General features: G+C 42.6%; 1 protein-coding gene across 1 annotated transcript; it reads left to right on the top strand.

Moving 5' to 3' along the window:
* Positions 1–22: 22 nt before the first annotated feature.
* LOC308090793 (transcription elongation factor SPT6-like) lies at positions 23–27,977 on the top strand (the record flags this gene model as incomplete). The annotated part of the gene is made up of 33 exons (XM_080436056.1): positions 23–137; positions 617–690; positions 851–1,031; positions 1,150–1,222; positions 1,913–2,165; positions 2,364–2,465; positions 4,835–4,933; positions 5,438–5,527; positions 6,386–6,528; positions 6,658–6,824; positions 6,893–6,976; positions 7,187–7,316; positions 7,470–7,620; positions 7,929–8,083; positions 10,851–11,046; positions 11,478–11,599; positions 11,770–11,887; positions 12,427–12,503; positions 12,684–12,819; positions 13,298–13,435; positions 14,518–14,685; positions 15,587–15,922; positions 16,211–16,358; positions 16,927–17,072; positions 17,990–18,130; positions 20,518–20,713; positions 21,706–21,851; positions 22,343–22,435; positions 23,447–23,560; positions 23,866–23,990; positions 24,596–24,708; positions 25,657–25,879; positions 27,857–27,977. 33 exons carry the CDS (start codon positions 23–25, stop codon positions 27,975–27,977), a joined length of 4,674 nt encoding a protein of 1,557 aa, XP_080292182.1.

Genomic DNA, 27,977 nt, shown 5'->3' with positions numbered 1-27,977 from the left:
ATTCTTCAGTTGGAGGGGACGCATGGATGATGGAGACGAAGAGAAGGAGGAGGAGGAGGCGGCAGCAGGGAGTGCGAGTGGGAGTGCAGCAGGTTGTGGCTCCGCTGACCTTGTCAGACATAGACGGAAGAAGCGCAGTGAGTTTCTCATAACCTAAGTCTTTCTTTCTATACATTTTCTTTTCTTTTTTCTTTTTTACCCCCCTTTTCTCGCCAATTTAGTCGTTATGACAATTGATTCCTCCCCACACACATTGCTGTGTGTTGTCACTGCTGTCGTATCCTACTGACTCACCTGCCAGTGAGGAGCCCCTACCGGGAGCCTCGGGAGGACGTAGTAGAGCCTTTGTCCTACTCCTCCCGCCCAACACTCCCTGCTGACAGGTGCTGCCCCAGCACGTAGGATTACGTGCAGTGACAATTAAAACCCTCCCCGGCTTCACTCCCCCGAACACGGGCCAATTGTGTTTGTGTAGACGCTCGAAAAATCCGGATGCACCACGGTGGATTCGAACCCACAACCGCCGCGGTGGTGGGCAGGCATTTTACCACTGAGCCACCCGAACGCTACTTTCTATATTTCTTATTCGACTGATACCTCATTTTCCCTTTTACAGATTATGATGATTTCCTAGACGACGACGATCTAGACCTCATTGAGGAGAACTTGGGTGTCAAAATGAAAAGGAGGGTATGGCAATGTTTCTCTGTCTTTCCCTGTTGTGATGATGGACAATATGATAATGTGATATTATTTACCATTCCACCTAGTTTTAAAGAGCAGCAATGGAATATATGTGATAATAATGATCTAAAATGCTTAACAATCTCTTTTCCCACCTCTTTTCCAGAAAAAGAAATATGACCGTGTGAAGACCTTTGACGACGATGAAGAGGACGACGATGATGAGAAGGACTTAATCGCTAACGAGATCTTCACAGGCGACGGGGACGGCGAGCTGGAGGAGAGAGAGACGGTTGATGTGCCGCTTCAGCGAGGCGATGATGAAGAGGGAGAGGATGAGGAGTCAGGTGGGTTGACACAAGGGTTTATTCAGAACTGGGGAAGCTATCATGGAATATCGACTTCCATCTCATTTAGACTTTTTTCTTTTCAGTTTCACATCCGTTCTTTTTTATGTTCTTATAGACATAGATGACTTCATTGTGGACCATGATGACCAACCCAACACCAAGAAGAGGAAGAGAAGAGACACCGACGTGTGAGTGTCATCAGAGGACACAAACAGCCCTAAATTAGTTTACTTTAGCTTGGTTTAGTTTGAAATGAATATAAAATGAAAAAAGCAGCTGATATGTCAGAAGCTGAAGAAATGCACAGAGCCTAACAAGCAGTGGTGTACTGTGGATTTTTTAACTAGTGGAGCGCTACGTCACACGCACTTGCACACGGTCTCGCATACACGCGCATGTGAGCGATCGCTGATCACCTACAGTACTTAACAGGTCACACAATGGACCATTGATATGCATCCAGCCAGGGTCATTCCTATGTTAATTCACGCTGTTGACACTCGGCAGCTTTTGTAAGCATTGGTAGAGGTGCGAATGGTTGTTTTTGATCGATATGCGAGGTAGACACACTCTCATGGGCGTGCGTGCGGCCGTGTGTGCAGCTCAAACAACTAGTTAAAGGCTCTGAACTAACGGAGCGGCACTCCACTTCGCCCCACCTCCTGTACCCCTGCCAAAAAGTGTGTTTTAAAACACACAAACAAAGAACAAAGTCAGTGATAACGACGTTAAACTAAATGAGATGTAAGGTGAGGAAAATGCTATGAAAATACAGTAAATAAACAGCATGTTGGGGATGGTCCATACCAGTGACATCAGCCTTCACTAATCCTTATTCATGCTATTTACATACCCGTCCTGTGTCGATGTACCCCCAGAGCCCTGCAGGAGGCCCAGGAGATCTTCGGTGGGGACTACTACGATGACTTTGTGGCCGACACCTACGACCAGGGCGAGGAAGAGGAGGAGGTTCAGGATGAGGAAGGCTGGGATAGGCCCAATAAGCAGACCAAGAGACGGCCAGGCAGGAAGAGCATATTTGAGATCTACGAGCCCAGCGAGCTGGAGAGCTGCCACATGACAGACCAGGACAACGAGATCCGCTCCACCGACATGCCTGAGAGGTTCCAGGTGTGTGTTCTTGTACTGCGTACTGCGTGGTTTGGTTTGGATACGTGATTTACCTGATGTCTTTTTGTTACTGTGGGTGCTTTAGATCAGTCAATTGCATGCACGCACGGTATGAGATGACACATGTGAGGTATGTTATGGACTTTTCTTTTCTTACATTTTGTTGTCTCTCTCACCCTTTTGTCTTCCATCATGCAGTTACGCTCAATCCCAGTGAAGTCTGCTGAGGATGACGAGCTGGAGGAGGAAGCTGAATGGATATTTAGACACGGCTTCACCTCCCTAACGATTTCCATGCAGGTACTGTACAACATCAGCTGTAAAAACTCAGATGAGACAAATGCATGCACACACACATCATTTTGTCCATAGATATAGATTTTGTGTTCCCAGTTGCACATTGTTGTGTCGATGTGAGAGAAAGCAACCACATTTGGCATAGAAAATGAAAATGGAGGCTAAACGTTTGTTTGTTCTTTGGATGCACAATATATCAGTAGGCCTAATGCAAAAGAGGAAAAAGCCAGCACACAACAATGTGCTTTATTTCAGTGGTGAAATAAAGCCGTTATGAAGGTTGACCAGCTGAATTGTGTTTGTGGTGGTCCCGGTGAGGCTAATACATTTATAAATTACACTGTTGAGTACTGTCTTTGTCCTCTTTCGTGATATTGTTTGGCCATTCACCTTGGCCGTACAATTGTTGCGTGCCCTGTGGTTTCTCTACGATAAATCAGTAATAACATTGATATCGGCTGATGTTAGTCATGTTTTAATACAGTATCAATCCGTTGTGCAAAAGGTGTCCGATGTGACAACCAATGATTATTTCCATCTGCTTAATTTCTAAGTGCTTGTGCTCTGAAAGCTAAATACGGTACATGGAAAGCTTTTACTGTAGCTGTGTGTTATGAAGCCTTCACTGGCAAGAGATGTTCTTAGTGCACAGATGACTCAAAACAGTCATTAAGAACCATAGATGAAAAGCCATAAATATGAAATATCAGTGACTTCAGAATATATTTCAAAGGGCCACCTACACAGCCATACTGCATTATAACCACACAAAACTGAATGATTATAAAATATATACTGTATATGTGTACTGTATAATTTCTCCCTTAATTGCTTTTAGGAATGACTTGGTTGCACAGCAACGGGGTGCGTAGTTTAAGGAACAAATGTATAGAAATACAGGACCATAACATACAGAAATAGGCACAAAAACATAAATGCATGCATGTATTATACTATTACAATTTAGGCATTTAGCAGACACTCTTATCCAGAGTGACACACAGTTAGACTTTGTTCAAACGTTCATCCCCACAGCCACATTATGAAGATGAAGATTTTACAGTGTCAGAAGAAGAGGCTCAAATTGCAGTATCATAACACTTGCAAGGGTAAAGGTTTGCAAGGAGGATGCTGTGTGAAGTCCTTCAACACCACCAATTTGATCACTCATTTTAGTCCATTAGCCAGAGCCCCAAAATTGAGCAATGATTATCGAAAGAGTGGGCAAAACCAAACCTATATTAAATTGTTCATAGGGTCAATACGAGTAAATAAATATATGATAACCTCTCCACAGGACCAGCTTTTTCATGGTTATCACACATTTTGTAATTTTCATTTAAACATTTAACATTTAAAAAAGAGTTATCATAATGAAACTTCCTGAGTTGATTACTTACATGAAGACAATGATTTATCGTATTACAAGTTTTCTGAAATTGTATATTTAAATATGCAAATTAGGCATTAGGAAAATATGCCCAAATTTGCATAACTTTCCAGAATCAACATTGGAACATTGGACAAAGCCAGAGTCAACATACTTATTTCATTTTGTTAAGATGTTGGAATCAAAGGTTTTTAACGAGGGAATATTCAATATCTGGCTCAATTTTGGGGCTCTGGCTCATGGACTAAATGCCTAATTTGCATATTTAAATATACAATTTCAGAAAACTTGTAATACGATAAATCATTGTCTTCATGTAAGTAATCAACTCAGGAAGTTTCATTATGTTAACTCTTTTTAAAATGTTGTCATTTTTTCACCTGTCATGTACGTATGGGGAAAATGACAAAATGTGTGATAACCATGAAAAAGCTGCTCCTGTGGAGAGGTTATCATATATTTATTTACTCGTATTGACCCTATGAACAATTTAATATAGTTTTGGTTTTGCCCACTCTTTCGATAATGAAATCTTGTCTGGCTCATGGACTATTTGAAGAGCCGCCAATACAGAAGTTCACAAATAATATCAGAAACAAGCTACTAGCAAGCAGCCAAAAATAAAACAGTAGCGGCCGACAAAGCACTTGACAAAACAAAGACATTTTGCCAAGGATAGCGCAATGGCCAAGTCAATCACAAAGGTAATGGAGAGAATTGCTTTTGATGACCTGACATTTTCCGTACTGGAGGACTGATTATTTCGCCAGTTGATAAAGCACATTGAACCATCTACAGCCTTTCAAGTCGACATGACCTTTTCTGATGTTTCCCTCCCTGCTTTGCATGACGTGGTAGCCACACGTATCCACAAGTTCTTGTATAGCAATGCAGTACAAAAACTATAACTCACACACCATTTTCTTAATCCCACGTCTTTTGATTAAAATATGATGCAAACTTATGTCTGTTTCCAAATCAGGAGAGCACAGAGACGACTTTAAACTTCAGCAGGAAAGGCCCGGGCACAATTGGCAAGATTAAGGAGGCCCTCAACTTCATGAGAAACCAGCACTTTGAGGTACAGCCCTCCACTGACCCATGTGCCATATGTATTTGTCTCTCATCTCTTCACATGTGCTAACCTATGCCATGTGACCTATACACAAATCCACGGAGCGCTGCCCTGCGCGCAACCATTGCTGCGGTGTCAGACTGTCAGTCAGCTGCAGTCACTGACTGCTCACGTTACTCCTTTACCTGCTTTTTACTAACTTTTACTAACACTAACTTTACAAAGATGTACAGAAAATCGGGACGAACCACCTACGTCAGGTGCCAGTAGGCTAGTTTATGGCTGCTCTGCTAACGTCAACAGACGGATAGAACCGCAGCAGCTGACTGACACCGCAGCAATGGCGGCGCCCCCTACAGTGCAGCACTCCGTGGATTCGTGTTTAACAAGAAGCACATGGCTTGTGTTGAAGCTCGTCAAGATGACTTAAAGACAGGACAAATGGTACAGTACACTGTCCAGAAACCAGTTTAATTGTGTGAGTGTCTCTTGCCCTGCTGATGTTCCCAGGTTCCATTCATAGCGTTCTACAGGAAGGAGTATGTGGAGCCAGAGCTAAACATCAATGACCTGTGGAAGGTGTGGCAATGGGATGAGAAGGTATGAGTTATGTGGGAGGCAGTTGTTCAGGAGGTAGAGTGGCCGCTTGGCAATCGGAACGTTCCCAGTTCGTTCCCTGGCTCCCCCTGGGTTACTGGCGAAGGGTCTTTGAGCAAGACATTGAACTCCTCACTGCTTCTGTTGTGCAGGTTGGTGGCTTGCATGGTTTCCTGTAAATGTAATGCCACTTATTTTATGTCTTGTTTTACATGTCTTTATTTTACCATGCTATTTAATTAGATTAATTTGTCCAATCAAATTTTTTGCTTTAAGGAAATTTATGTCAATAGACCTGGCCTACTCTGTAATACCCATTGTACTTGTTGTCGGAGTACCTGTTGTAGCCTTCTGTCCCTTTTGTGCCAATATATGGAGATCTCTGTATCTGTCTGTCTACCTGTGTCCCTTTTATGCCCATATATGGAGATATCTGTGTCTGTCAGTCCTTGTCCCTTCTATGTCCATATGTCCATATATGGGGATCCCTGATGTCGTCAGGATACGCTCATACTGTATATGGGCATTTATTTTAAGATTATACTCTCACCTTCATGCCATTTGATGCAGATGAAGTTAATTTGTCCACAAAAGACACACAGCGTTTGCCATCAAAACTTCATCGCAGTTCATGCACGCCCCTACATGTTTCCTACACTGAGCTCTGTGAGGTCTGGGTGTGCGCAAGTGTGAAGGTTTTGAATGGCTGTAGTCAATATTTGCACTCACAATTTCATTTTTTGGCTTCAGAGGAATTGGATTATGCTGCACGACAAATTTATTTTATGGAATTCTTTGCCTTTATTATTCTCCTACTGTCGTCCTAATGACCAACTTCCTGACTCCCCTTCCCCGCTCCAGTGGACTTACCTGAAGAACCGCAAGCAGAACCTGATGTGGCTTTTCCAGAAGATGCAGTCCTACCAGTTTGAGCAGATCTCCGCCGACCCCGACAAACTTCTGCCCGATGGCTTCCGTCCCCTGGATACCGCCGACATGCAGAGGTATCTGTCGTTGGCATTAAAAGAACACTCGCAAGTAACCGAACCAGAGGTGCTCACAGCCACAGAACTCGGGTCATAAAGAAAGATCCATAACACCACAGTCAAAGTTGCACTGCTGTTTTGCTGCAGGCTGAAAGACGTCCAGACCCTTGATGAACTGAGCGACGTGTACCACCACTTCCTGTTGTACTACGGCCGAGACATCCCTAAGATGCAGAACTCTGCAAAGGTCGGCAAGAAGAAACGCAAGAAGATAAATGAGTTGTCCGAAAATGGTAAGAGGGACGAATGGATGGGTGGGTGGATTGGGTGGGTGCGTGGGTAAATCAGTGATTGAGAGATTAAAAAGCTTGTCCTTTGGCAGGTGAGGAGGAGGAACACATAGGACAAGATCTGAAGTGGGCCTCAAGAAGGGACATGCTCAGCATCTGCCAGAGTGCAGGACTTGGTGAGTCACACTGGAGCTGCAGCGTTCAGATTGCACTGGTAGATAGTTGTTCCAGTACAGCCACACTGTTTCCTTTAATAAACTTTGAAATCATTTTCAGAGTTTATTGATTTATTGATTGATTTCTGAAAAATGAGTTTCGCCCTAAGGTTATCTAACATCTCTCACGTTGTGTCGTTTGTTTTTTCTCTTATGCTCTGCCGCTGTCAGACGGCTTAGCCAAAAGGTTTGGCTTGACACCAGAGCAGTTCGGAGAAAATTTGCGAGACAGCTACCAGCGCCACGAGACGGAGCAGTTCCCAGCTGAACCTTTGGAGTTGGCCAAAGATTACGTCTGCAGGTTAGATCCCCCACCGTTCTGTTCCTATAACAACAACACTCATTTCTCATTACTCACTTAGTAGAGTGTGGAAATTGAGAGAAAAAAAGAACATCTCACCAAGATAAAAACTGACTGACCCCACCCCGCCACCCCTCTTGTTTATTTCTGTAGTCAGTTCACCACTCCAGAGGCAGTGCTTGAAGGGACCTGCTATATGGTGGCAATGCAGATCGCCCGGGAACCTCTTGTTCGACAGGTTCTCAGGCAGACTTTCCAGGAGAGGGCGAAGGTCAGCATACAGCCGACCAAGAAAGGCAAGAAGGTACAGACAATTTCAGTACTTGCTCAATTCTGTTGGTTCTGTCAAAAATTGGCTGCCAAAGAATGGGATTAATAACAAGCCATTAGACTTAGTGGCCACGTCTGCCAAGATGTTTTTTTTCCCAGAGAGCAGCGTATGATTTGAATTGTTTACAATGAGAGCGCTGGGTTTTTGGAAACACAGCGTGGTGTGGCACTGAGCGTGTATTTTGTGGTGGCGCGTTCACGTGTGGTGTTTTTCTCTGCTTGAAGCTGCTTTTTTTATTGTACCCTACTAAGTATTGTTCACACATTGCTTTCACGTTGTAGGAGATAGATGAGGCTCACCTTGCCTACTCGTTCAAGTACCTCAAGAACAAGCCTGTGAAAGAGCTGAATGGGGATCAGTTCCTCAAGATGTGCTTGGCTGAGGAGGAGGGCCTGCTGACCATAGAAATCTGTATTGATATGATCGGTGTCAAAGGGTAAGAGGACACACGCTGGTCGATACCGGAAGGAATGAGACTGCTCTATAATTTGATAACTTTAGTTTAATTTACTTTAAATATTAAATCCTATCTTCCTTGTCAACCCTGTGCGATTAGGCCATTACAATGTATTTCACTTTTGTGAAATGTCCTTTATTTTGTAAAGTAAAATGGGCACTAGGGCTGGCCCTGGCCTGAACATTAAAATGGTTCGGATGGTTGGCATGTGAATCTCAATTTAGGATTGGATGAATCGTTCAGTTGTGAATTCTTAAATAAATGTATAATCCTATATAGCTCATCCGGGGCTAGAAGTCTTAAGTTTGATTGTCCGCAGCTAAAGAACGGGGGGACCAACAGTGCGTTGTTAAAATACAGTGACCAATAATCACTAAGAAAATAATTGATAGTTGCAGTGGTAACAGGAACAGGGGGAACCTGGTATATCTGTGCATCTTTTTTTAAAATGTATTTTGTATTCTATATTTTATTTTATATTAACATTTATTTCACAAATGAGGGGACTAGGGGTGGGACGATATGAAAATTTCATATCACGATAGTTGTAGCCAAAAATATCACGATATACGATATTATCACGATAGTAGCGTGTCGCTTATAAAATTCTTAAAATGCTAGAAAAACTGTGAAATCACTTGACCTGTCATTTCTGTTAAAGAACATTTATTATCTTGTCACTCAGGGCAATTTGTAAACATCCAATACTGGAGGTAGAGAAAGACAATGTAAACATAAGTAATCTGAACTTATCAAGGATCATTCACAATAAGTTATTTATTTTATCATTCAGAAGTAATCAGAGATGATATCTCTACATACAGTGGTGTAAAAGTACATTAAGTACTAAGTACATTTACTCAAGTACTGTATCTTATTTAATTTTTTTATTGTATTTACGTTTTTTACATTTTCCAAAAGAATATTAAAAATAAATGAAAAAAGTTATCGAAAAAACGCAGCCACCTCGCGTATTAGGAGAGCAGGGTGAGTCACCAGAACCAAGGACGGATGTTTTTGATGAATCTAGCATGTTAAAAATGGAGTTTGAAGTTATAATGGGTTTGTATAGGAAGGGGGCGTGTCTGATAAAATGAATATCAAATATCTAAATACTGAATCAAGCAACTTAAAAACGGTCTGGGGGGCTCACAAAAGCCTGAGTAGACGATAAAATGACCAAAAGTTGTTTTGAAAGTGAAATATCCCTTTAAGTACACTGTTGAGGATTTTTTACTTTACTGAAGTATTTCCCATTTCCAATAAATTTCTCTTACTTCTACTCCAATACATCTCAGAGGCAAATATTGTACTTTTCCTCCACTACAATGATTTGACAACTTTAGTTACTAATTACTTTGCTGATTTAGATCACAAAACCTACATGAACCACTGCAGCCCTATGCATTTGGCCATTTGAAGATAGCCGATCTACAAGCTCACAATGTGAGCTTGTAGATCGGCTATTTTCAAACATTCTTTTTTTGTAAATTTTTTTAAATTTAAAAAAAATTAAATTTTGATTACCAGACTTTTACTAGTATTTCTACATTGCAGTATTGATACTTTTATTTAAGTAAAACATGCGAGTACTTTCTCCACCAGTCACCACTGGCTATATAAATATCAATCTGACAATGTAAAGTTAAAACGGAACGGGACGTGCAGCAATTGCTGCTATAAAATAATGACTTTATATTTGGTTGCGCACCGTGTGACGCATCAAAAAGAGCCTATCTACAAGCTCACGAACGCGTCAGATCATGAGTTTGTAGGTCGGCTAATTTTTGCTGCACAACACGGTCGTTCAACTCTGCATATTCACGGCTTATTTTTCGCGTTAACTTGAATTCCACGCTGTAATATGGATGAGGCTTGACAACAACTAGCCTGGGATCCTAACCTCGAATCACCAGGCTTTCCAGCACGGGGGAATCCGTTCGGTGGATGTGAAGTTGTGAGAAGAAAAAAAAGTCAGCCGAATGGAGCGAATCAGTCTGGGTTACAGGCTAGACATTAGACAACAACTTGATATAAACGTGACTTAGTTTACTAAAGATCAGCAGCTCAACATATTGGCAATAAAGCTGGGTACAACGCTCGTTCTCGACGGCACTGCCGTATATTCTCTATCTCAGCTACGGATACCTTCGTACTAGTGCGACTGCGTAGTACAACAAGCTAGTAGACTACAAGGGACAGTGAGGCGACTGGTGACTGCGAGTGCACTGACTCGCTGCGACGCTGCCTATTACATTACACCCGCCTTCTTTGGAACTGTATCCGGTGCAGTCCACACACATATATATGCATGCTCACAGCTGTTTCCGTTTCCTTTGATTCTCTCTAGGCCGGATATGCAACCTGGCAAAGCAAATGGACACCAACATCTTTTTTGGTCGAACTTTTTTTTTTTTTTTTTTTCGCGATAATTACAGTACCTGCGATACAGTTATCGTGGACGTTTTTTATCGCGATATACGATAATATCGTATATCGTCCCATCCCTAGAGGGGACAAATACATATAATATTTTTTAATAGTATACTGTGCTTGTTCAAATCATATACTTAACATTATTTCCATACATTTATTCTTAAAAAATTGAATTTCATGTTGAGGTGCCCACAAGGTTGAGGTGCCCACAAGGTTTAGGTGCCCAATGTACCTGTATTCATTGCAGCCTCTGAACTCATTTGTGTTCTCTTCCCCTCTCATCTCATCTCATCTCTACTCCTCTCCCCAGGCATCCTGGCGACCAGACATACTTTGATGAGATCAAACAGTTCTACTACAGGGATGAGTTCAGGCACCAGGTGCAAGAATGGAATAGGCAGAGGACCTTGGCGATAGAGAGAGCCCTCACCCAGTTCCTCTACCCTCAGATGTCCAAGGAACTCAAAAACAAGCTTGTAGCTGAGGCCAAGGAGAACATTGTCCGGGTAAGTGAGCCTGATATATGATACTCTTTGCATGATTGTGCGTTTTATTATTATTATTATTTGTTTCTGTCTCCCACACACTTGTATAGTCTTGTCAGTGCGGACCCCTACTGGTTGGTCTTGGAACTGGTTGGTCCTAGGGATGGTACTAAACCATATGCCACCTACAATACCTGGAACCGGCTGCCACTTCTTTTCACCTGCCAGTGAGGAGCCTCACTGCTGACAGGCGCCCTTGGCCAATCTTAAAGATTACGCTTTCCTCCCAGCTTTCCTCTGGCAAACATGGCCACTTGTGCTCATATGGAGGCCTGTCCAAGCCGGAGGCTGCATAGAGGGAGGATTCAAACCCCTAGTCTCTGCGGGGGTGGGCAAGAACTTTACCGCGCTGCACCACCCGAGCATCCAACCCTGTCCATTTCTGCTCCTAGTCCTGCTGTAGGCGGTTGTTCAGCTGGCTGAAGGTGGAGCCGTACAGGCCAGAGCAGCAGATGGAGGAAGACAATGAGAGTCAAGGCATCCGTGTCCTTGGAGTCGCCTATTCCCCCAGCAGGTGGGTGTCCCACAGGTTGTGCCACTAGGGTTATTATAATTTTTTGTTGATAATAATAGAGGTGCTGCTACTACTAACAGTAGTACAACTGCTACTGAAACTATCCAATAATAACACGTTATACTTGTGGCTGGTACGAACTACTACCTCGTTACATCTCGTTGCTACAGGGATACGCCAGTGTTCTGTGCTCTCATCAGCGGTGAAGGAGAGGTGATTGACTTCCTGCGTCTGCCCTACTTCATGAAGAGGAAGAACTCCTTCAGAGAAGATGAGAGGGAGAAAAAGGTAGGAAAAGATTACGATCAGTGGTTCTCAATTAAACATTTTCATGTCAAAGACCCCCATTTATTTGGCCGTGGGCCCCCATAAAGAAAATTGTGCCATGGACACCCAGAAGAGAAGATTTGTAAATATTATCACAGTGTTGAATTTGACAGTGCTTTTTAATTTGACAAAACGTTTTATTTTGTGTGTTCATACTCGCTCAACACTTGCCGTGTGATCTGCATGCATTTCACACACCATTCCACTCTCCTGTAGGTGACCTCGCACCTTCAGTCACCTGCACTCCGCCAACAGGCACAAATGAAGGAATGATACAGACTTTTTAAATGGGACCGAAAAATCTGGGAATCGTTAGAGGGATGCAAATGTGATGGAACCGCTTACGGTTCCTCAATGTTGCAACCGGTCCCTCGGTAGAACCGGTTCTGGTTCCCAATACTACACATACGTTATGATATTCTTGCAAGAATGTACCCAGGTACACTGGTACTTGTATTCACGTTGTGTTGGGCTGCTATCATTTGTCCTGTCATTCTCAGGCTATTGATATTGAAAACTTGAAGACATTTCTGAAAAGCAAAAAACCTCATGTGGTGGCAGTTGCTGGAGAGAATAGGTGAGTGTTTGATTCCTTTCTTTGTTCTGTTTTAATGGTCTTATTTATTTTAAACCAGTTTGGTTTTCCTACTCTCCTCCACTTTTTATATATTTCAAATTATGTCTTTGTACAGCACTTTTAGCTTCATAATGGTTTTCTGAAGTATTTTTGTTACTACTGTTTTTCGTATGTTTGCAGAGATGCTCGTATGTTAATGGAGGACATCAAAAGCACCATCAGTGAGCTTGAACAAGAATCCTCTCTGCTTCCTGTGGGAGTGGAGCTGGTCGACAATGAACTGGCTACACTGTACATGAATAGCAAGAAGTCTGAGGTAAATAATATAGGACATTATTCACAAGTGACTATTCACACACACACACACACACACACACACACACACACACACACACACACACACACACACACACACACACACACACACACACCCCCCCCCCACACACACACACACACACACACACACACACACACACACACACACACACACACACACACACACACACACACACACACACACACACACACACACACACACACACACACACACACACACACACTCCTGTTTGTATTCAGTCAAGTGGCTCACCACAATTCAACTGCCAAACCAGAACAACCTTTCTCCATCTGAAAATCTCTACATATTAACTGCTATGACTGTATTTCATGTCAACCCAGCGTGTAAAAATGGACACCCACAGCATAAACACACTGACACAGCTAATGGCGTATCTTGTACCAGATGTGTTGTAATAATAAACGTGTGTCCTCCCTCTGTCTGTCCCTGTGTCCAGGCTGATTTCCGGGACTACCCTCCCCTGCTGCGACAGGCTGTGTCCATAGCGAGGAAGATCCAGGATCCTCTGGTGGAGTACTCTCAGGTCTGCAGCAGTGACGATGACATCCTCTGCCTCAAACTGCACCCTCTGCAGGTGAGAGATGGGGAACATGGAGGTCAGGCGGTGCAGTATGTATTTTGTATGTGTATATACAGCACATCATCTGAATCAGAGAATAAAAGTAACTCCTGCAAAGCGCTAATGGCGTGTAGATTTGTTTTTGCCAGAGAGTGATTGGAGCTCCTACCTGGTCACTGGAAGGTATTTTCTGCATCAGAATGGCGTGATTTGATTCTTGGGGGTTATATTTCAAACATTATAACCCAATCAGATCAATTTATCAGAGTACATATCTGTAAAAAGCCATAAATGCCATAAAAATATTATTCCCCCTGGCAGCTCCCCTGGCAGCTCCTACCTGCTAACTGAAAGCTTGTTTCTGCATCAAAACGACATAATGTAATTCTTGAGGGTATTATTTCAAACCTTATAGCCCAATCACACCAGTGGAAATGGTTCAACTAAAAAAGTTAGTTGAAGTGTGTGTAGATTGAATTGCAGTTTGCCATGTCAAGTTATCAATGTGATAGGCCACTATACATTTGGCAGGGTAGATTATCAAATCATACCTTCCAACTGGGGGTTGATTTTAATTGTATTTGTTCCATCCTTCTTTTTTTTTTATCCCTCATGAGTTGGTACCTTGGCTGGTAGTTTTTGTAATCTACCAGCCACCTTGGCTGGCAAGAAAAAATGTTAAAGGGATATTTCACTTTAAAAAAAACTTTGGTCATTTTAGCGTCTACTCAGGCTTTTGTGAGCCCCCCAGACCGTTTTTAAGTTGCTTGATTCAGTATTTAGATATTTGATATTAATTTTATCAGCCACGCCCCCTTCCTATACAAATCCATTATAACTTCAAACTCCATTTTATTATTTTTTGTTAGATTCATCAAAAGCACCCGTCCTTGGTTCTGGTGACTCACCCTGCCCTCCTAATATGCGAGGGGCCGTGTTTTTTTTTATATTTCTTTTCATTTATTTTTAATATTTTTTTGGGAAAATAAAAAAAATGTAATACAATAAAAAAAAATTATAAAATAAATGAAAAAAGTAATCGAATTGTTATCCCGTCCCTTTTTGTTTGTGTTGTTTTATGTCCCCCAATCCATCAGGAGCAAGTAGTGAAAGAAGACCTGCTCAATGCGCTGCACTGTGAATTCATCAACCGGGTCAACGAGGTGGGAGTGGATGTGAACAGAGCCATCGCCCATCCTTACACCCAGAGCCTGGTCCAGTTTGTGTGCGGCCTTGGACCCAGGAAGGGCAATCACCTCCTCAAGGTGTGTGATCATTGGGATTTCATGTTACAGTATGTCAGGATGAGCACCCATGGGAAAAGCCTGGTCATCATGTCATGGGGGAAATTCAGTAAATATGCAATTCAGTTTCTGAATCCAAACTGCACTGGCTATATGTGAGAGATTTCAGTTTCTGAACTGCATATCGTCAAAAACAGCAAAAGTAGCAGATCGACAAGCTCAAAACGCATTTCGCGCTTGCAGATCTGCTACTTTTGATGCTTTTGTGTGATGCTGTAGCCTAGTATGATCAAGTAGGGCATTAATTTATGAAAAAACTCAAAAAGTAAAAATATGGAGATTAGAGGTTTCTGCCCGACAGCGAAGATAATATACTGCTATATTAGGGGATGATCACACCAAGGTACTTTGCTACAGGCGCGGCGGCTGCTTCCAAAACAACATGGCAAAGTGTGTCATGCTAAAACAGTGTGGTAAACCTGTGGAGCGAGGCTGCATGCACAACTAGAGTACTGTATCTGAATATTGGGATGACCTTGAGTTGTATCTAGTTCATCGTAATGAAATACTAGTGGTATTTCATATCAACTTTTCAGCCTGCCTTTGCAATTGTCCCATCGTTCCTATCACATCTTCCGACATCAAAATAGATAGCAAGTATTAAAGCCCACCTCTTACCTTCTTTGATTGGCTGCCTTGGCCAAGTGTGACATGGACGAGAGGTGTGACTCTAAACATTGTGCTGAAAATATTATGTCTAAGAACTGCAAGAAAAAAAAAGTGCAAGAGAGGAGCGCATTTCCAGGCACGACGTGCCATAGGAAAACAATGGTTTTACTGGCGGCGTGTTTCTTGGTGTAATCGCCTCCTTAGTGTGCCTGGTACTGAAGATCATTGTTTTAGTTTTCTCGTGTCTTTTCAGATTCTGAAGCAGAACAATACTCGTCTGGAAAACAGGGCCCAGCTGGTCACCATGTGCCACATGGGGCCCAAGGTCTTCATCAACTGTGCCGGTTTCATCAAGATTGACACGGCGTCACTCGGAGACAGCACAGACTCGTACATCGAGGTCCTGGATGGTTCCCGGGTCCACCCGGAGACGTACGAGTGGGCTCGGAAGATGGCCGTGGACGCCCTGGCGTACGATGAGTCGGCGGAGGACGCCAACCCGGCCGGAGCCTTGGAAGAGATCCTGGAGAACCCTGAGCGTCTCAAAGACCTGGACCTGGACGCCTTCACAGAGGAGCTGGAGACACAGGCGAGTCTCCCTGCGGAGCAGAACTCGCTGCTTTGCTTACAGCTCTCGTTTGTCTTCATTCATACACAATAAAAAAAGTCACACAAAACCTTTTCCTGATTCTAATTAGCACAGGCTCACTCCCCCAGTCAAATTAGACCGCCACGCCGCAGCCCAAATTAGACTGATTGTTTTTTGCTATTAGAAGGTATTCTCATGAATTAAACAAAAAGTGGCATGACGTGTACTGTATATATCACTTGCCTTCACCCATTATGACTGTATATTGTGTTTACTCTGCACCTGTAGGGTTATGGCAACAAAGGAATCACTCTTTATGACATCCGCGCTGAGCTGAGCTGCAGGTACAAAGACCTGAGAGTTACCTACAGAGCCCCCAACACCGAGGAGGTCTTTAACCTGCTCACAAAGGAGACACCAGAGACCTTCTATATAGGTAACCCAAACACACATTTACAAATCGGTCTCTCTGTCTGTATGTGTGTCTTTCCAGGGCTAATCTCACACACGGCTGGATCGCTCAATTTCTTCTGCACACTGCCAGTTGGCCAAGGAAGACATATTTTCAAATATCTTTAATATATTATTTTAATATTTCATTTTCATTTTATAATGGCAGTCAGATTTGGAATAGATACATCATATACTGTAGATGACTGTCTTGATCACAGACTGCTCACATGAAGTCCAAGATCCACATGAAGCCACTCCATTTTGTTAATATAAAACGTCTGTAAACCAATTTGACACGTACAATTATGTAAAAGCATATAAGTTATAACATAAAACAAAATAATCCTTTCTATTAAATACACGAACAAAAAACTGTTTATGTTTTTTTGTCAGTGGATTAAAAACCACCCCAGTGCAAATAAAGTTATAAGTAGCAATTTGAACCATAGATTTCAGTCATCAGAATATATTTTCTACAAATGCAGTTGTAGCAACCTGCTGCTGTATCCATGACTAGATTCATACCCTTTCTTTTCTTCTTTCCTTCCCAGGGAAGCTGATCACCAGTGTAGTAACGGGCATCGCTCACCGGCAGCCCGAAGGGGAGAGCTACCAACAGTCCATCCGTAGCTCCGACTCCACAGGCCTGTGGCAGTGCAACGTGTGCCAGCAGGACAACTTCCCTGACCTCAGCGAGGTGAGAGACAGCCTGAGTCACCTCATCTGACACATTGTCTTGTGTCCCAGACAGTCCAGGCCCACCATCCTTGAGTTCAGCGGTCACTATTCAAAAATAACAGACCGATTAATTCAGTGACGGACCAATCAGAATTAAGCACTCAAACAAGCCGTGTAATAACTGTTGTTATACTACTACAACTACTAGGCAAGGCAAGGTTATTTGTGTAGCACATTTCATACGCAAAGGCAATTCACAGTGCTTGACATAAAGCATAAAACGGCTTTTATTAGAAATTAAGAATAGAACAAAATCATGTCACATCATCCTATAATTCTACAAAGCTCTGTGCGTGCGTCTGTGCCCAAAATCTCTTCTGCCCGGTTCTCCTCAGTGGCTGGAGCAATTGATCTGCATTTGCACACAGCCATTAACCATGTGCACGAAACACCGAAGCCAGTTTTTCGCTTTCCCCAAATGTCGGCTGTTTATTAGCGTTTTTATGTTCGCTGGCTCCCGGGTTGCCAAAATCATGTGCGTGAAACAAGCGCCGGTGTTGCCACCCAAACTGCACATACTTTGGGTGCTCATATCCCCCGACGGGAATGGTCTAGTTAAAGTAATACTTGAGTTCTGCATATAGTTCTGGCCATGATTATTGGCCAATCGTGTCAATGTCAAATCAGCTTTATGCCATTTAAGATTTTGTTTTGCTCTATTCTAATTGTTTGATCTTATGCTGTTGTAAATCAGTCAGATGAGCTTTGGATAAAAGCGTCTGCTAAATGAATAATGTAATGTAATGAGTGAATCTATGACTGCCACAGTTGTTTCACTGTCCAATTTTCTATTTCAGAAGATATTTTACATTGCATACATAAAACGCAAGGTTGTATTTCTTGCTTCCCATTGGCTCATCTAACATGTGTTTTTAGGGGTGGAACCACTTTGACAGTGGCTCCTGTCCGGGCCAGGCCACTGGTGTTCTGACCAGGTTGGACAACGGGGTCCTGGGGTTTATCCCTACCAAGTTCCTCAGCGACAAAGTGGTCAATCACCCTAAGGAGAGGGTCGAGGTGAGACACACTGTGACGCACCCATGCATAGTTTCACATGGTCTGTTGTTGGGGGTTAATTAGAGTAAAACATTGAACTGCCCAGTCCACACCAATGATTTGCAACGCAACTAGTTGCAACTTGCAACCACTTGCAACAAAACCCGTTAACAACTGTCCACACCCAGGCGCCGAGCAGTGACCGATTGCCGTTTCCTTAGCAATATGTGATAAACAACAGACGGGGCTGCCCCTAAACTGAACAGTGACAGATGCTGACAGTGGCCGAGACTATGTTTTCGCCCCTGTCTGTACGTGTGTGTGTGTGTCCGTGGGTGAGCAGCTAATCTCCGGCACCGTTGGACCGATCGGCGTGAAACCGTGCACGCACCTGGAGGCCAAGTTAAAACCTCTGCCCCAAATCTTTCACATTGGCCTGTCATCACCGCCACCAGGAGGTAGATGTTTACAACAAGAAAATATATATTACTCCTACAGATTTTGGCCAAACATCACACAAATCAGTACACATTATCTCTATAGTCATGTGATCAAGACGGATCTATCGGATATTTCTTATTCCATCCTGATTGGCTAAGATGATTGGCTTCCAAAGTTTGGAGGAGTGGCCCCATTTTGAACAAAATGCCTGAAATCATGAACACAGCGTTTGATTGCCGTGAAACTTTGCACGCACATTCCCACTAGGCCAAGGAAGAAATGCCACCCTACATTTTTCAAAACAGCCTCATGGTGACACTATAACCGGCAAATTCAGGTTGAACCATACAGTAGGTCATACAATCAAAATAAAATTTCCCCTAGACTCCTTGGATCATTACATTGTGTGTTTTCTTTAAAGATGGGGTGCCATGATATTTTTCAACCCTAAAACCTGATCAGAAGGTATTATTATTATGTAAGGATTTTTTTCAACAAAAAAAAAGTGTACAGAAATTGTTAAAATTATGTTTTTATGTGGACACGCCTCCAGTTCATTAAGTATACCTGGTTCTCACCTTAGCACCTCCTCCACCACCTTAGCACCACCCACCTGTCCTAGTCCCTCCTCCTCCTCATGCCCACACCTGTTGTGTTATGATAATGAGGGGGAGGGTATGGCTTTGTGATGTCACTAAGGCGCTGTTTCTCTATTGGCACGTTTGACCCTCAAGGTTTCAGCCTCCAGGAAGAAACACCAAATAGTCAGAGAAGACCTAAAACACCATAAAAACACCACCGGGGGGCTTTATGAAGTTCTATCAACCTCATAGACACATGAAAAACAGAAAAAGTGCAAAAACATGGCACCACCTCTTTAAAACACACTTTTTGCTACTAATCCTACAGATTTTGTCCAAAACTCACAGAAACCCGTACACATTATTTCTGGGGTCATGTGATCAAGATGTATGAGACCCCATTCCAATTGGCTAAGACTGCCTTCCATATTTTGCGGTAGGCAACCCGGCCTGGCGGAGACCTGTGCGCAGTAGGGCTGCACGATTCTTGCTCAAATGAGAATCACGATTTTCCTCCATAAGAATTGAGATCACGATTCTCACACGATTCTCACACAATTCTCTTGTAAATATAAAAATATTAAGCAAAAAAAACAACACTTTTTTTTTATTTTTTATTATTATTATTGAAAAAAAAAATCGTCATAATTTAAAATCGAGATCGCATAGGTGTCTGAATCGAGATCACGATCTTTTTTCGATTAATCGTGCAGCACTAGTGCGCAGTGTTCCCAGACAGCTGTACACGCTTGGATTGGTTAAACAGCTTCTGCAACGAGATGCTTGCGATTGAACAAGTAGAATAACTTGTGACGCAATGGAACGGCATGCAGCGACGTGCAGCGGGGTAATTCAGACTGCTGCAACGGTCTCTAAAACGATTTTGTCGCGTTGCATACGTCGTGTTGCATTGGCCTTAATCCACCATTATGGATCTACTGTATAGTTAACCACATGAACCCTAGCATCGCTTTTCTGATCATGCCATAATAGGTGAACATCTGAAAGATCTACATCTTGTAGATCTCGTAGTAGATCTAGAAGATCACAACGCGATGCAGCGTGTTGTGATCTTGTAGATTGGCTATTTTTGGCAAAGGGATTTGGTGTAGAGGGGAATAAGAAGCAGACCAAGTATTAGACCACTGGGAAACCCTGTTCAATGAAGTATATAAGCTTTAAGTGATTAATCTCTGTACTCCCCACACACACACACACACACACACACTCTCTCACACACACCCCGGCACACTCTCACACACTCACACACACCCCCACACACACACACACACACACACACACACACACACACACACACACACACACACACACACACACACACACACACACACACACACACACACACACACACACACACACACACAGGTGGGCATGATGGTCCACTGCCGCATCATGAAGATTGACATCAGGAAATTCAGTGTTGACCTGACGTGTCGCACCTCAGACCTGATGGACAAGAGCAAAGAGTGGAAGCTCCCCAAGGACAGTTACTACGACTTTGACCTGGAGACAGACGACCAGAAGAAGGACAAGGAACTAAAGAAGAAACAACAGCAAACACGTCAGTATGACTGAGCAGCACACAGTCTGCTGCAATTAAGATTCATTGTCATAATACATTACTCTGTCCAATAGGTTTTCTATTGTTTGATTAATCACCATAAAATCCAAAGCTGCCAAAATAATTGGTATCTGTTTCTCTTATAGGATCTGTGTAAAACCGTTTTTAAGTCCTGCTAGCGGCAAGAGGATATCTCCATCATTGTATTAATTTGTATATGCGTGTATTCATTTGTTCAGATACAATATGAAATGTGTTATTGCAATTTCCAATTAAAAAGAACAAGTAAGACGCGCGAACGCTGGAAGCGAACGCAGATTGACTGTGGCTGCTATATTTCAACCACACTGTAGTAGTGCACTCTGCCGCACTCTGGCGGCTGTATACAGGCAGTGCAGCTGCTGGCATTTCAGCACGGAGTTTCGAGTCACATGGGGGCGCGAGCCAATGAGAGCGTGAACACACACGGACAGACGATAAATAAGGGACAGACACACACACAACCCAAGCACGGTGACATAGTAAGCTCCACTTGGTCGGAGGCGCGGCTCGCGCCTCCTTCCGCGTTCGCAAAAATCACCAGAGTGATACAATCATTTGTATTAGAGTATTAAAGTACAAATTATGGTAGAGTTTCATCACAATTGAAGAGACATCTTGAAATTATTTCTTTTTCAATACCCAGTAGTCAGAAACATAACTTTGAATTTATATGAAACAACAAGACAAGTGTTTGCCTTTTGGTAAGTTTTTTATAGCACATAGAAATCTTTACATGATGGATTTTCAATCAAATTATTACTTAACTATTGAAATGCTGCAAATTAATTCACCCCTAATTCAGTGGCAGCAGCAAAGAACCAGCCAGGGAACAAAAAGCAAAAAGTCTATAAAATCAGGCAGTAAACACAGAAATGTCATGACAATGTTGAGAAAATGGCACACAATGGCACTACTAACAATAATGTTTTCCTCTTTTGTTCGCTCTCCAGCCTACATAAAGCGTGTGATTGCCCACCCCAAATTCTACAACATCAACTTCCAGCAGGCAGAGAAGATGATGGAGTCCCTGGACCAGGGAGACTTGGTCATCAGGCCCAGCAGCAAAGGGGAGAACCACCTCACTGTGACCTGGAAGGTAAGCACTGATGGAGAGATGCCATTCAGGTCTAGTACCTGCATACACACTGACCAGTTGTCTCTGGACCAAAGCCCTTGCTATACTCCCAGTCTCCCAACAACGCATATTTGAATTGATCAGTATTGTCTATATTAAGCCAGATCAAATTCGGAACCTTTGTATTTATCCATCCCATTGTGCTCCGTCTATGATAGCTCTTATACAAACACATTCATAATAAATACAGAACTGTGTTTATTTACTGTTTAGCAGTGGCTAAAAAATGCACTTCTTTTCCAACCATAGCGATCATCTTAACCAAAATGTAATCAAATATTTCAGTTTAGAGTGCAAACGATGCTGTATCACGGTATGCAAAACAAGGAAGTCTGCCTTTGAATTCGCAAAGTGGCTGCAAACCTTGCACCAAAATTGACATCAAAACTTTCAAAAGACAGTGATTTCTTTGTATTTATTTATTTTATTAATTTATTTCTGTTTTTTCGTAGGTGGCAGATGGTATTCACCAGCATGTGGACGTGAGAGAGGAGGGAAAGGCGAACGCCTTCAGCTTGGGACGCACGCTACAGATCAACACGAAGGTAGGTGCTTGGTAATGTATGCACAGTCCACAATAGGCTTGTGAGTCATCACCTGTCTAGGGAGTAGCGCATTACTCTTAACTCGGTAACTAGTACTGTAACACATTACTTTTCCAATTCATTAACACAGTTACAATAACTGAAAGTTAAATGGGCTTGTTACTTACTCCTTTTATTATCATCCGGCGATCTTCTCTCACTAACCTCAGTCAGGGCCGCTGCTGGCCATTTGCGTAATAATATCTTTGTGGTACCCCCCCCAAAACATTTTTGTTAAAAGGTTAAAGCACTATATTCTGATTGTAATAATTACTATAGTGTTTGTTCATTCATAGGGGTCACACCCCCCCCCCCATCTCTCCAACTCTTTAATAAACAGAAAATACATTTTCAGGTAGGTGACTACATTTCTGCCAATCAGGAGAGAGTATCAGCCTCATTTTTATAGTGTTCCACTTCCAATTTCACTTCTTTAATCTGTATCCTGACTGAGTTCTCTCTGAAAATGCATTTTCTGTTTACTAAAAAAGAGATATGGAGACTCCTGTTACTGAACAAACACTCTAGCCCAGGTGTCCTCAAACTTTTTTATACCACAACCCCATATAATGAGGGAAAATAAACTAAACAGACTGATTATCAGGTACAGTATCTTGTTGAAGACATTCTTCCTATATCAATATTTGTACTTGTGTGTACTTCTACTTTTCTATACAGTGATAATATCTACAATAATAAATGCAATTTGTTGATTCTTGTCACACTGTGTGCTACAGTAACACTAACCAAGTATACATTAATATTGAAACAAAAGTTATTTTCCCTAGTAACTAAATACTTTTATAATGCAGTAATTCAGTTAGTAACTCGGTTACTTTTTGAGATCAATAACTAGTAACTATAGCTAATTACAAATTTAAGTAACTTGCACAACACTGGTCATTAGTAGAACCATGGTGGCATCGTGCCAATGCATGCTCTGAAAGAGCTGCTTCTTTCTTCCATCTGCAGGAGTTTGAAGATCTGGATGAGATCACTACTCGCTACATTCAGCCAATGGCGGCGTTTGCTCGGGATCTACTAGGACACAAGTACTTCCAGGAGTGTAATGGAGGAGACAGGAAGGTAACGTTACGTCACTGACATACTTGACTAACTTTGGTACAGAGCGTTGCATTATATTGTGTAATCATCTTTTCTTCAATTATTGTACATCTACAGTTTTTGTACGTTGTACTACTTTGGATTGACTTTAATTTAATGTATTAACAATACTTTAACTGCCTGTTTTCTGATTGTTGTAGTTAGATACGTTTTTATGCGTATGAGGGTAGATGCATTCAACCCTCATACTATTGCCTTTTTTAGCCATGATGTATATCTGTCATACAGTATGTCCAGTTCTGACTTTCTCTCTCTTTCTCCAATAGAAAATGGAAGAGTTGTTGATAAAGATGAAGATGGAGAAACCCAGGTTTTCTCCATACTTTATTTCAGCCTGTAAAGATCTGCCAGGGACGTTCATACTGGGATACCAGCCTCATGGGGAGCCATGGTCAGTGGAACTGTCCACAGCTGTTGTCACAAACACTGTTTGCCACACATTTTGATATTATTAACATTATGAATGCTAAATGATTAGCATTGATTTTCATTTACGTTCAAAAGAATGGAATTTTGCATCGAGTAACTTGAAGTACATTGAGTACATCTGCTTGGAAAGTTTAAATGTAGAGATAATTTGATTATTTGGCATCAGAGCTCATTGCAGTCATGCAATAATGGGTAACATTTAAAAAAGGGCTATGCAGGAAAGCCAGTAAGATTAAAGGAGTAGTTCACCTAAAACATGACTTATTTTCTATGAATTACACACCCCATGAAGCCTTGAATTCATGGCCATTTTTTGTTTTTGACACATTCCTGAGCCAATAATTTGGTGTATTTCCGGTAGGAGACTCAAAGAGACTCCTTTGAGTCTCCTACCGGATACATTAGCATCTTTCCGCTGGTAATCAATTATTGGCTTAGGAATCTCCATGAATTCAAGGCTTCATGGGGTGTGTAATTGATAGAAAATAAGTACATTTTTGGGTGAACTACTCTTTTAAAGCCATGTTTTGATCTTAACATGCTGTCGTCACTGTCGTGCTTCCTCAGGGTTGAATATGTGACCATCACCCCAGAGGGCTTTGTGTATCGCGCTCAGATGTTCCCTACAGTTCATGGACTGTTCTCCTGGTTTAAGAATCATTCCCATGAGCCCTTACCAGGTACGTAACCGTGCTACGTGTCTGGCTAGAACATCGATTCTCAACCTGCGGGGCCGAGGACCACAGGGTCCTAGAGATGAAAACGTTTGAGAACCACTGCTTTAAACAACATTAGGAAGCAAGCCCAAACGCAACTACACTTGAAACAAGCCCAGAAACAAGAAACAAGCCCAATATTTACAAGCGACTTTACAGGAAAACAAGTCGCTTATAAGCTATTAAAACCGGGAAAGCATCTGTGTCATTTTTTATTTTAGCTATATACTGTAGCAACATTCGTTTTTCAGAAAACTCTTAGGACAGTGGTTTAGAACTGTGGTTCTCAAAAATAGCAGATATACAAGCTCACAGCGCGTCACTTCGTGCCGCCCTGCGAGCTTGTACATCTGCTATTTTTGAACATTTTTTAAAAATAATGAATAAATTAGAATTTCTTCTAACAAAAATCTTCTCTCCTGAGGGTCCCTGGCACAAAACATGTTCAGATGGGGGTCCTTAGCACAAAAAAGTTTGAGAACTACTGATTTGGAAGGCATTTGAAGAATCGGCCTCAGGTCTTAATGGGTTAATAAGCGGACTTGGCAACACTGACGTTATAGGGTTAATTTCATAGAGTTAGAGAAATAACAGAGAGGGCACCGGATATCCCCTCCCATCCACTTGCATTGAGTTGCTCACCCAGCGCATGGGCCGAAATCACCCCTTCTTCCGGGTTGGGAAATGTGATGGGCGAGGCCTATTTGGGGCTTCTGTGACGCGTTTTGCACCTCGGTGCACAAGCTCGTGCGCAAACTGGTGAGTCGAGCCCATTGGTCTAAACCGTTTTCGCTCGTTCATGTACAGTGACCCCAGCCGTTTTTAGCTGCAGTAGGCACCTATGAATGGCCAGCATGTCCAATGTCCAATGATTATGCTTTTCTCCCTCCGTTCTGACACGACCCGTGTCAGAACTGTGTCAGATAGATGTTCAGTCTGCAGGCCCTGGGCACGCCACAGTGTCCCGGCTCCGCCCCACAGTCGGTGCACGCCCACTCACACCACGTGGAGGAGGACACTCGTCGCACCACGGCGGACATCACAGTGGTCATCACCATGCACACTCGTCCGGCCCGCCGTCTTCCACCACCTCGTCCAGAGGATGTACGCCGGTGACGGCACAACAGAAGCCAACGTATGTAGCTGGATTTCCATCCACGGGTTATTAATGACCCATTAAGATTCTAAAAATGTCTTCTAAATCCTACTACTATAATTGACCAAGCCTCGATCAGACTCTCGGCTTGATTGATTTTCCGATTTGCCTATCAGACCCTCAGCCTGATCTGGCAGGGCTTCGCATGACGTTTATGCCGGACTTCGCCTCGAAAAGTGATCTCGGTTTGACGCATGACGTGTGTGCAAAGCTATCGTACATCTTACGTACTCTTACATAACGTAGCCACAGTACCAAAACAAGACCAGGAGACCTGGTTCTGCCAGACCCAGAATAGATTCCTAGTACGTAACACTTTATAGGTGAAAAGCACTACGTCACGCTAAGCTTGGCCAATCAAAAAGAGGGACATGTAAGCACCATATTTGGACAAAAACGTTGAACCGTTTTTGTCCATATATGGAGAGGGACCGACAAAGCCTCATGTAGGCCTGACCCCCTGGGTCTGGCAAAAAGAGGAGGAGAGGTGAGGGGAGGGCACGGGAGGAGAGGAGAGGAGAGGAGAGGGGTGAGGAAGGGGGGAGAGGGAAGAGAGGGGAGGGGTGAGGAAAAGAGGAGAGGAGGGGAGGAGAGGGATGGAGAGAGGAGAGGGCAGAGAAGAGGGGAGGGGTGAGGAGGAGAGGAGAGGGGAGGGGTGAGTAGAGGAGAGGAGGGAGAGGAGAGGAGGGGAGGGGTGAGTAGAGGAGAGGAGGGAGAGGAGAGGAGAGGGGTGAGTAGAGGAAAAACCTATGCTGCTATATATCGTTGCTGTCGGGCAGAAACCTCTTATCTCCATATTCTAACTTTTTGTGTTTTTTTGTAAATTAATGCCCTATACGTACAGCCTCACACAAAGGCATCAAAAGTAGCAGATCTGCAAGTTCAAAACGCGTCGCTTCACGTCACGTTTTGAGCTTGTAGATCTGCTACTTTTGCTACTTTTGAATCTGAATCCTGAAAAGTAACAGTTTTGGACATATGAGGAGCTATATATATCGACAGAGACGAAATGTAGCTCAAATCTAAAATGACACAGATGCTTTCCCAGTTTTAATGGGTTAAAAGTAGGGATGTTCGATATTGACTTTTTTGCCGATATCCGATATTCCGATATTGTCCAACACCTAATTTCCGATACCGATATTAACCGATACCGAAATATATATCTAATGAAATAAAATTGCTATAATATCAATAACATTTTTATTTATTTTTTACGATACCGACATTTTCCGATTTTTATGCTAATATCGGCCGATAATATTGGGAGGCCGATATTTTTAAACAACCCTAGTTAAAAGGAATTAAACAATGCTGCAAACATGTTCACTTCAGTCAAATAATTTTATTTATGTGGTGTAAGTTTCAGGTTTTAATCTCTTTTGTGTTGCTGATGGCTAGAGGTGAGTAATTTATCTCGCCAACGTGATTTTCTTTTTGTAGACGACATTCTTTGACTTCCTTTAATGCCACTTTTTATGCTACCAAATAGGCCAAGTTGGTTAGATTGGACTATCACCATGTCAGGGAAGTTTCTCTTCTGGACCTTATTTCGCTTTTCCAAGTTGTAAACTCTAGGGGTTGAGACCTCTAAAAGCAAGAGATAAATGCTATTTAAACTTCAGGCTACAGCCATCGAATATAATATAATATTATATATTAAAATATATCACATAACACTCCTCAAACTCCTCAGACCCAGTGGTTGCAATGATCATAAGGAGTGGTAAAAAAGAAAAAGAAAAAAAGATTAACTCTTAAAAAGGCCTTACTATATAGTAAAGTGCTGATACCTGCAGATATCCTGTGAAGAGAGTTGAGACGTGTCTCGTGTGGGTGGGACTGTGTGTGCAAACTCTGTTTACTGGCCTTTTTTATTCACTAGATGGTGCTGAAGAGTTGAATGACTCTTACATTACAGTGTATTACAGTGTATTGACCCTCACATCCCACCAGGTACTTAATGAATCTCCATGTCGATGGCAGGTCCAGCATCAGCATCACAGCGGTGGACTGGGGCAAGATGGCCGAGCAGTGGGTGATGAAGAAAGAGGGGGAGGGCAGGAAGAAGACATGA

The sequence above is a fragment of the Gymnoscopelus braueri genome (assembly GCF_963280865.1).
Source record: "Gymnoscopelus braueri genome assembly, chromosome: 8".
Lineage (NCBI taxonomy): Eukaryota > Metazoa > Chordata > Actinopteri > Myctophiformes > Myctophidae > Gymnoscopelus > Gymnoscopelus braueri.
Note: the sequence above shows the minus strand (reverse complement) of the source record. Positions and strands in the feature narration are given on the sequence as shown.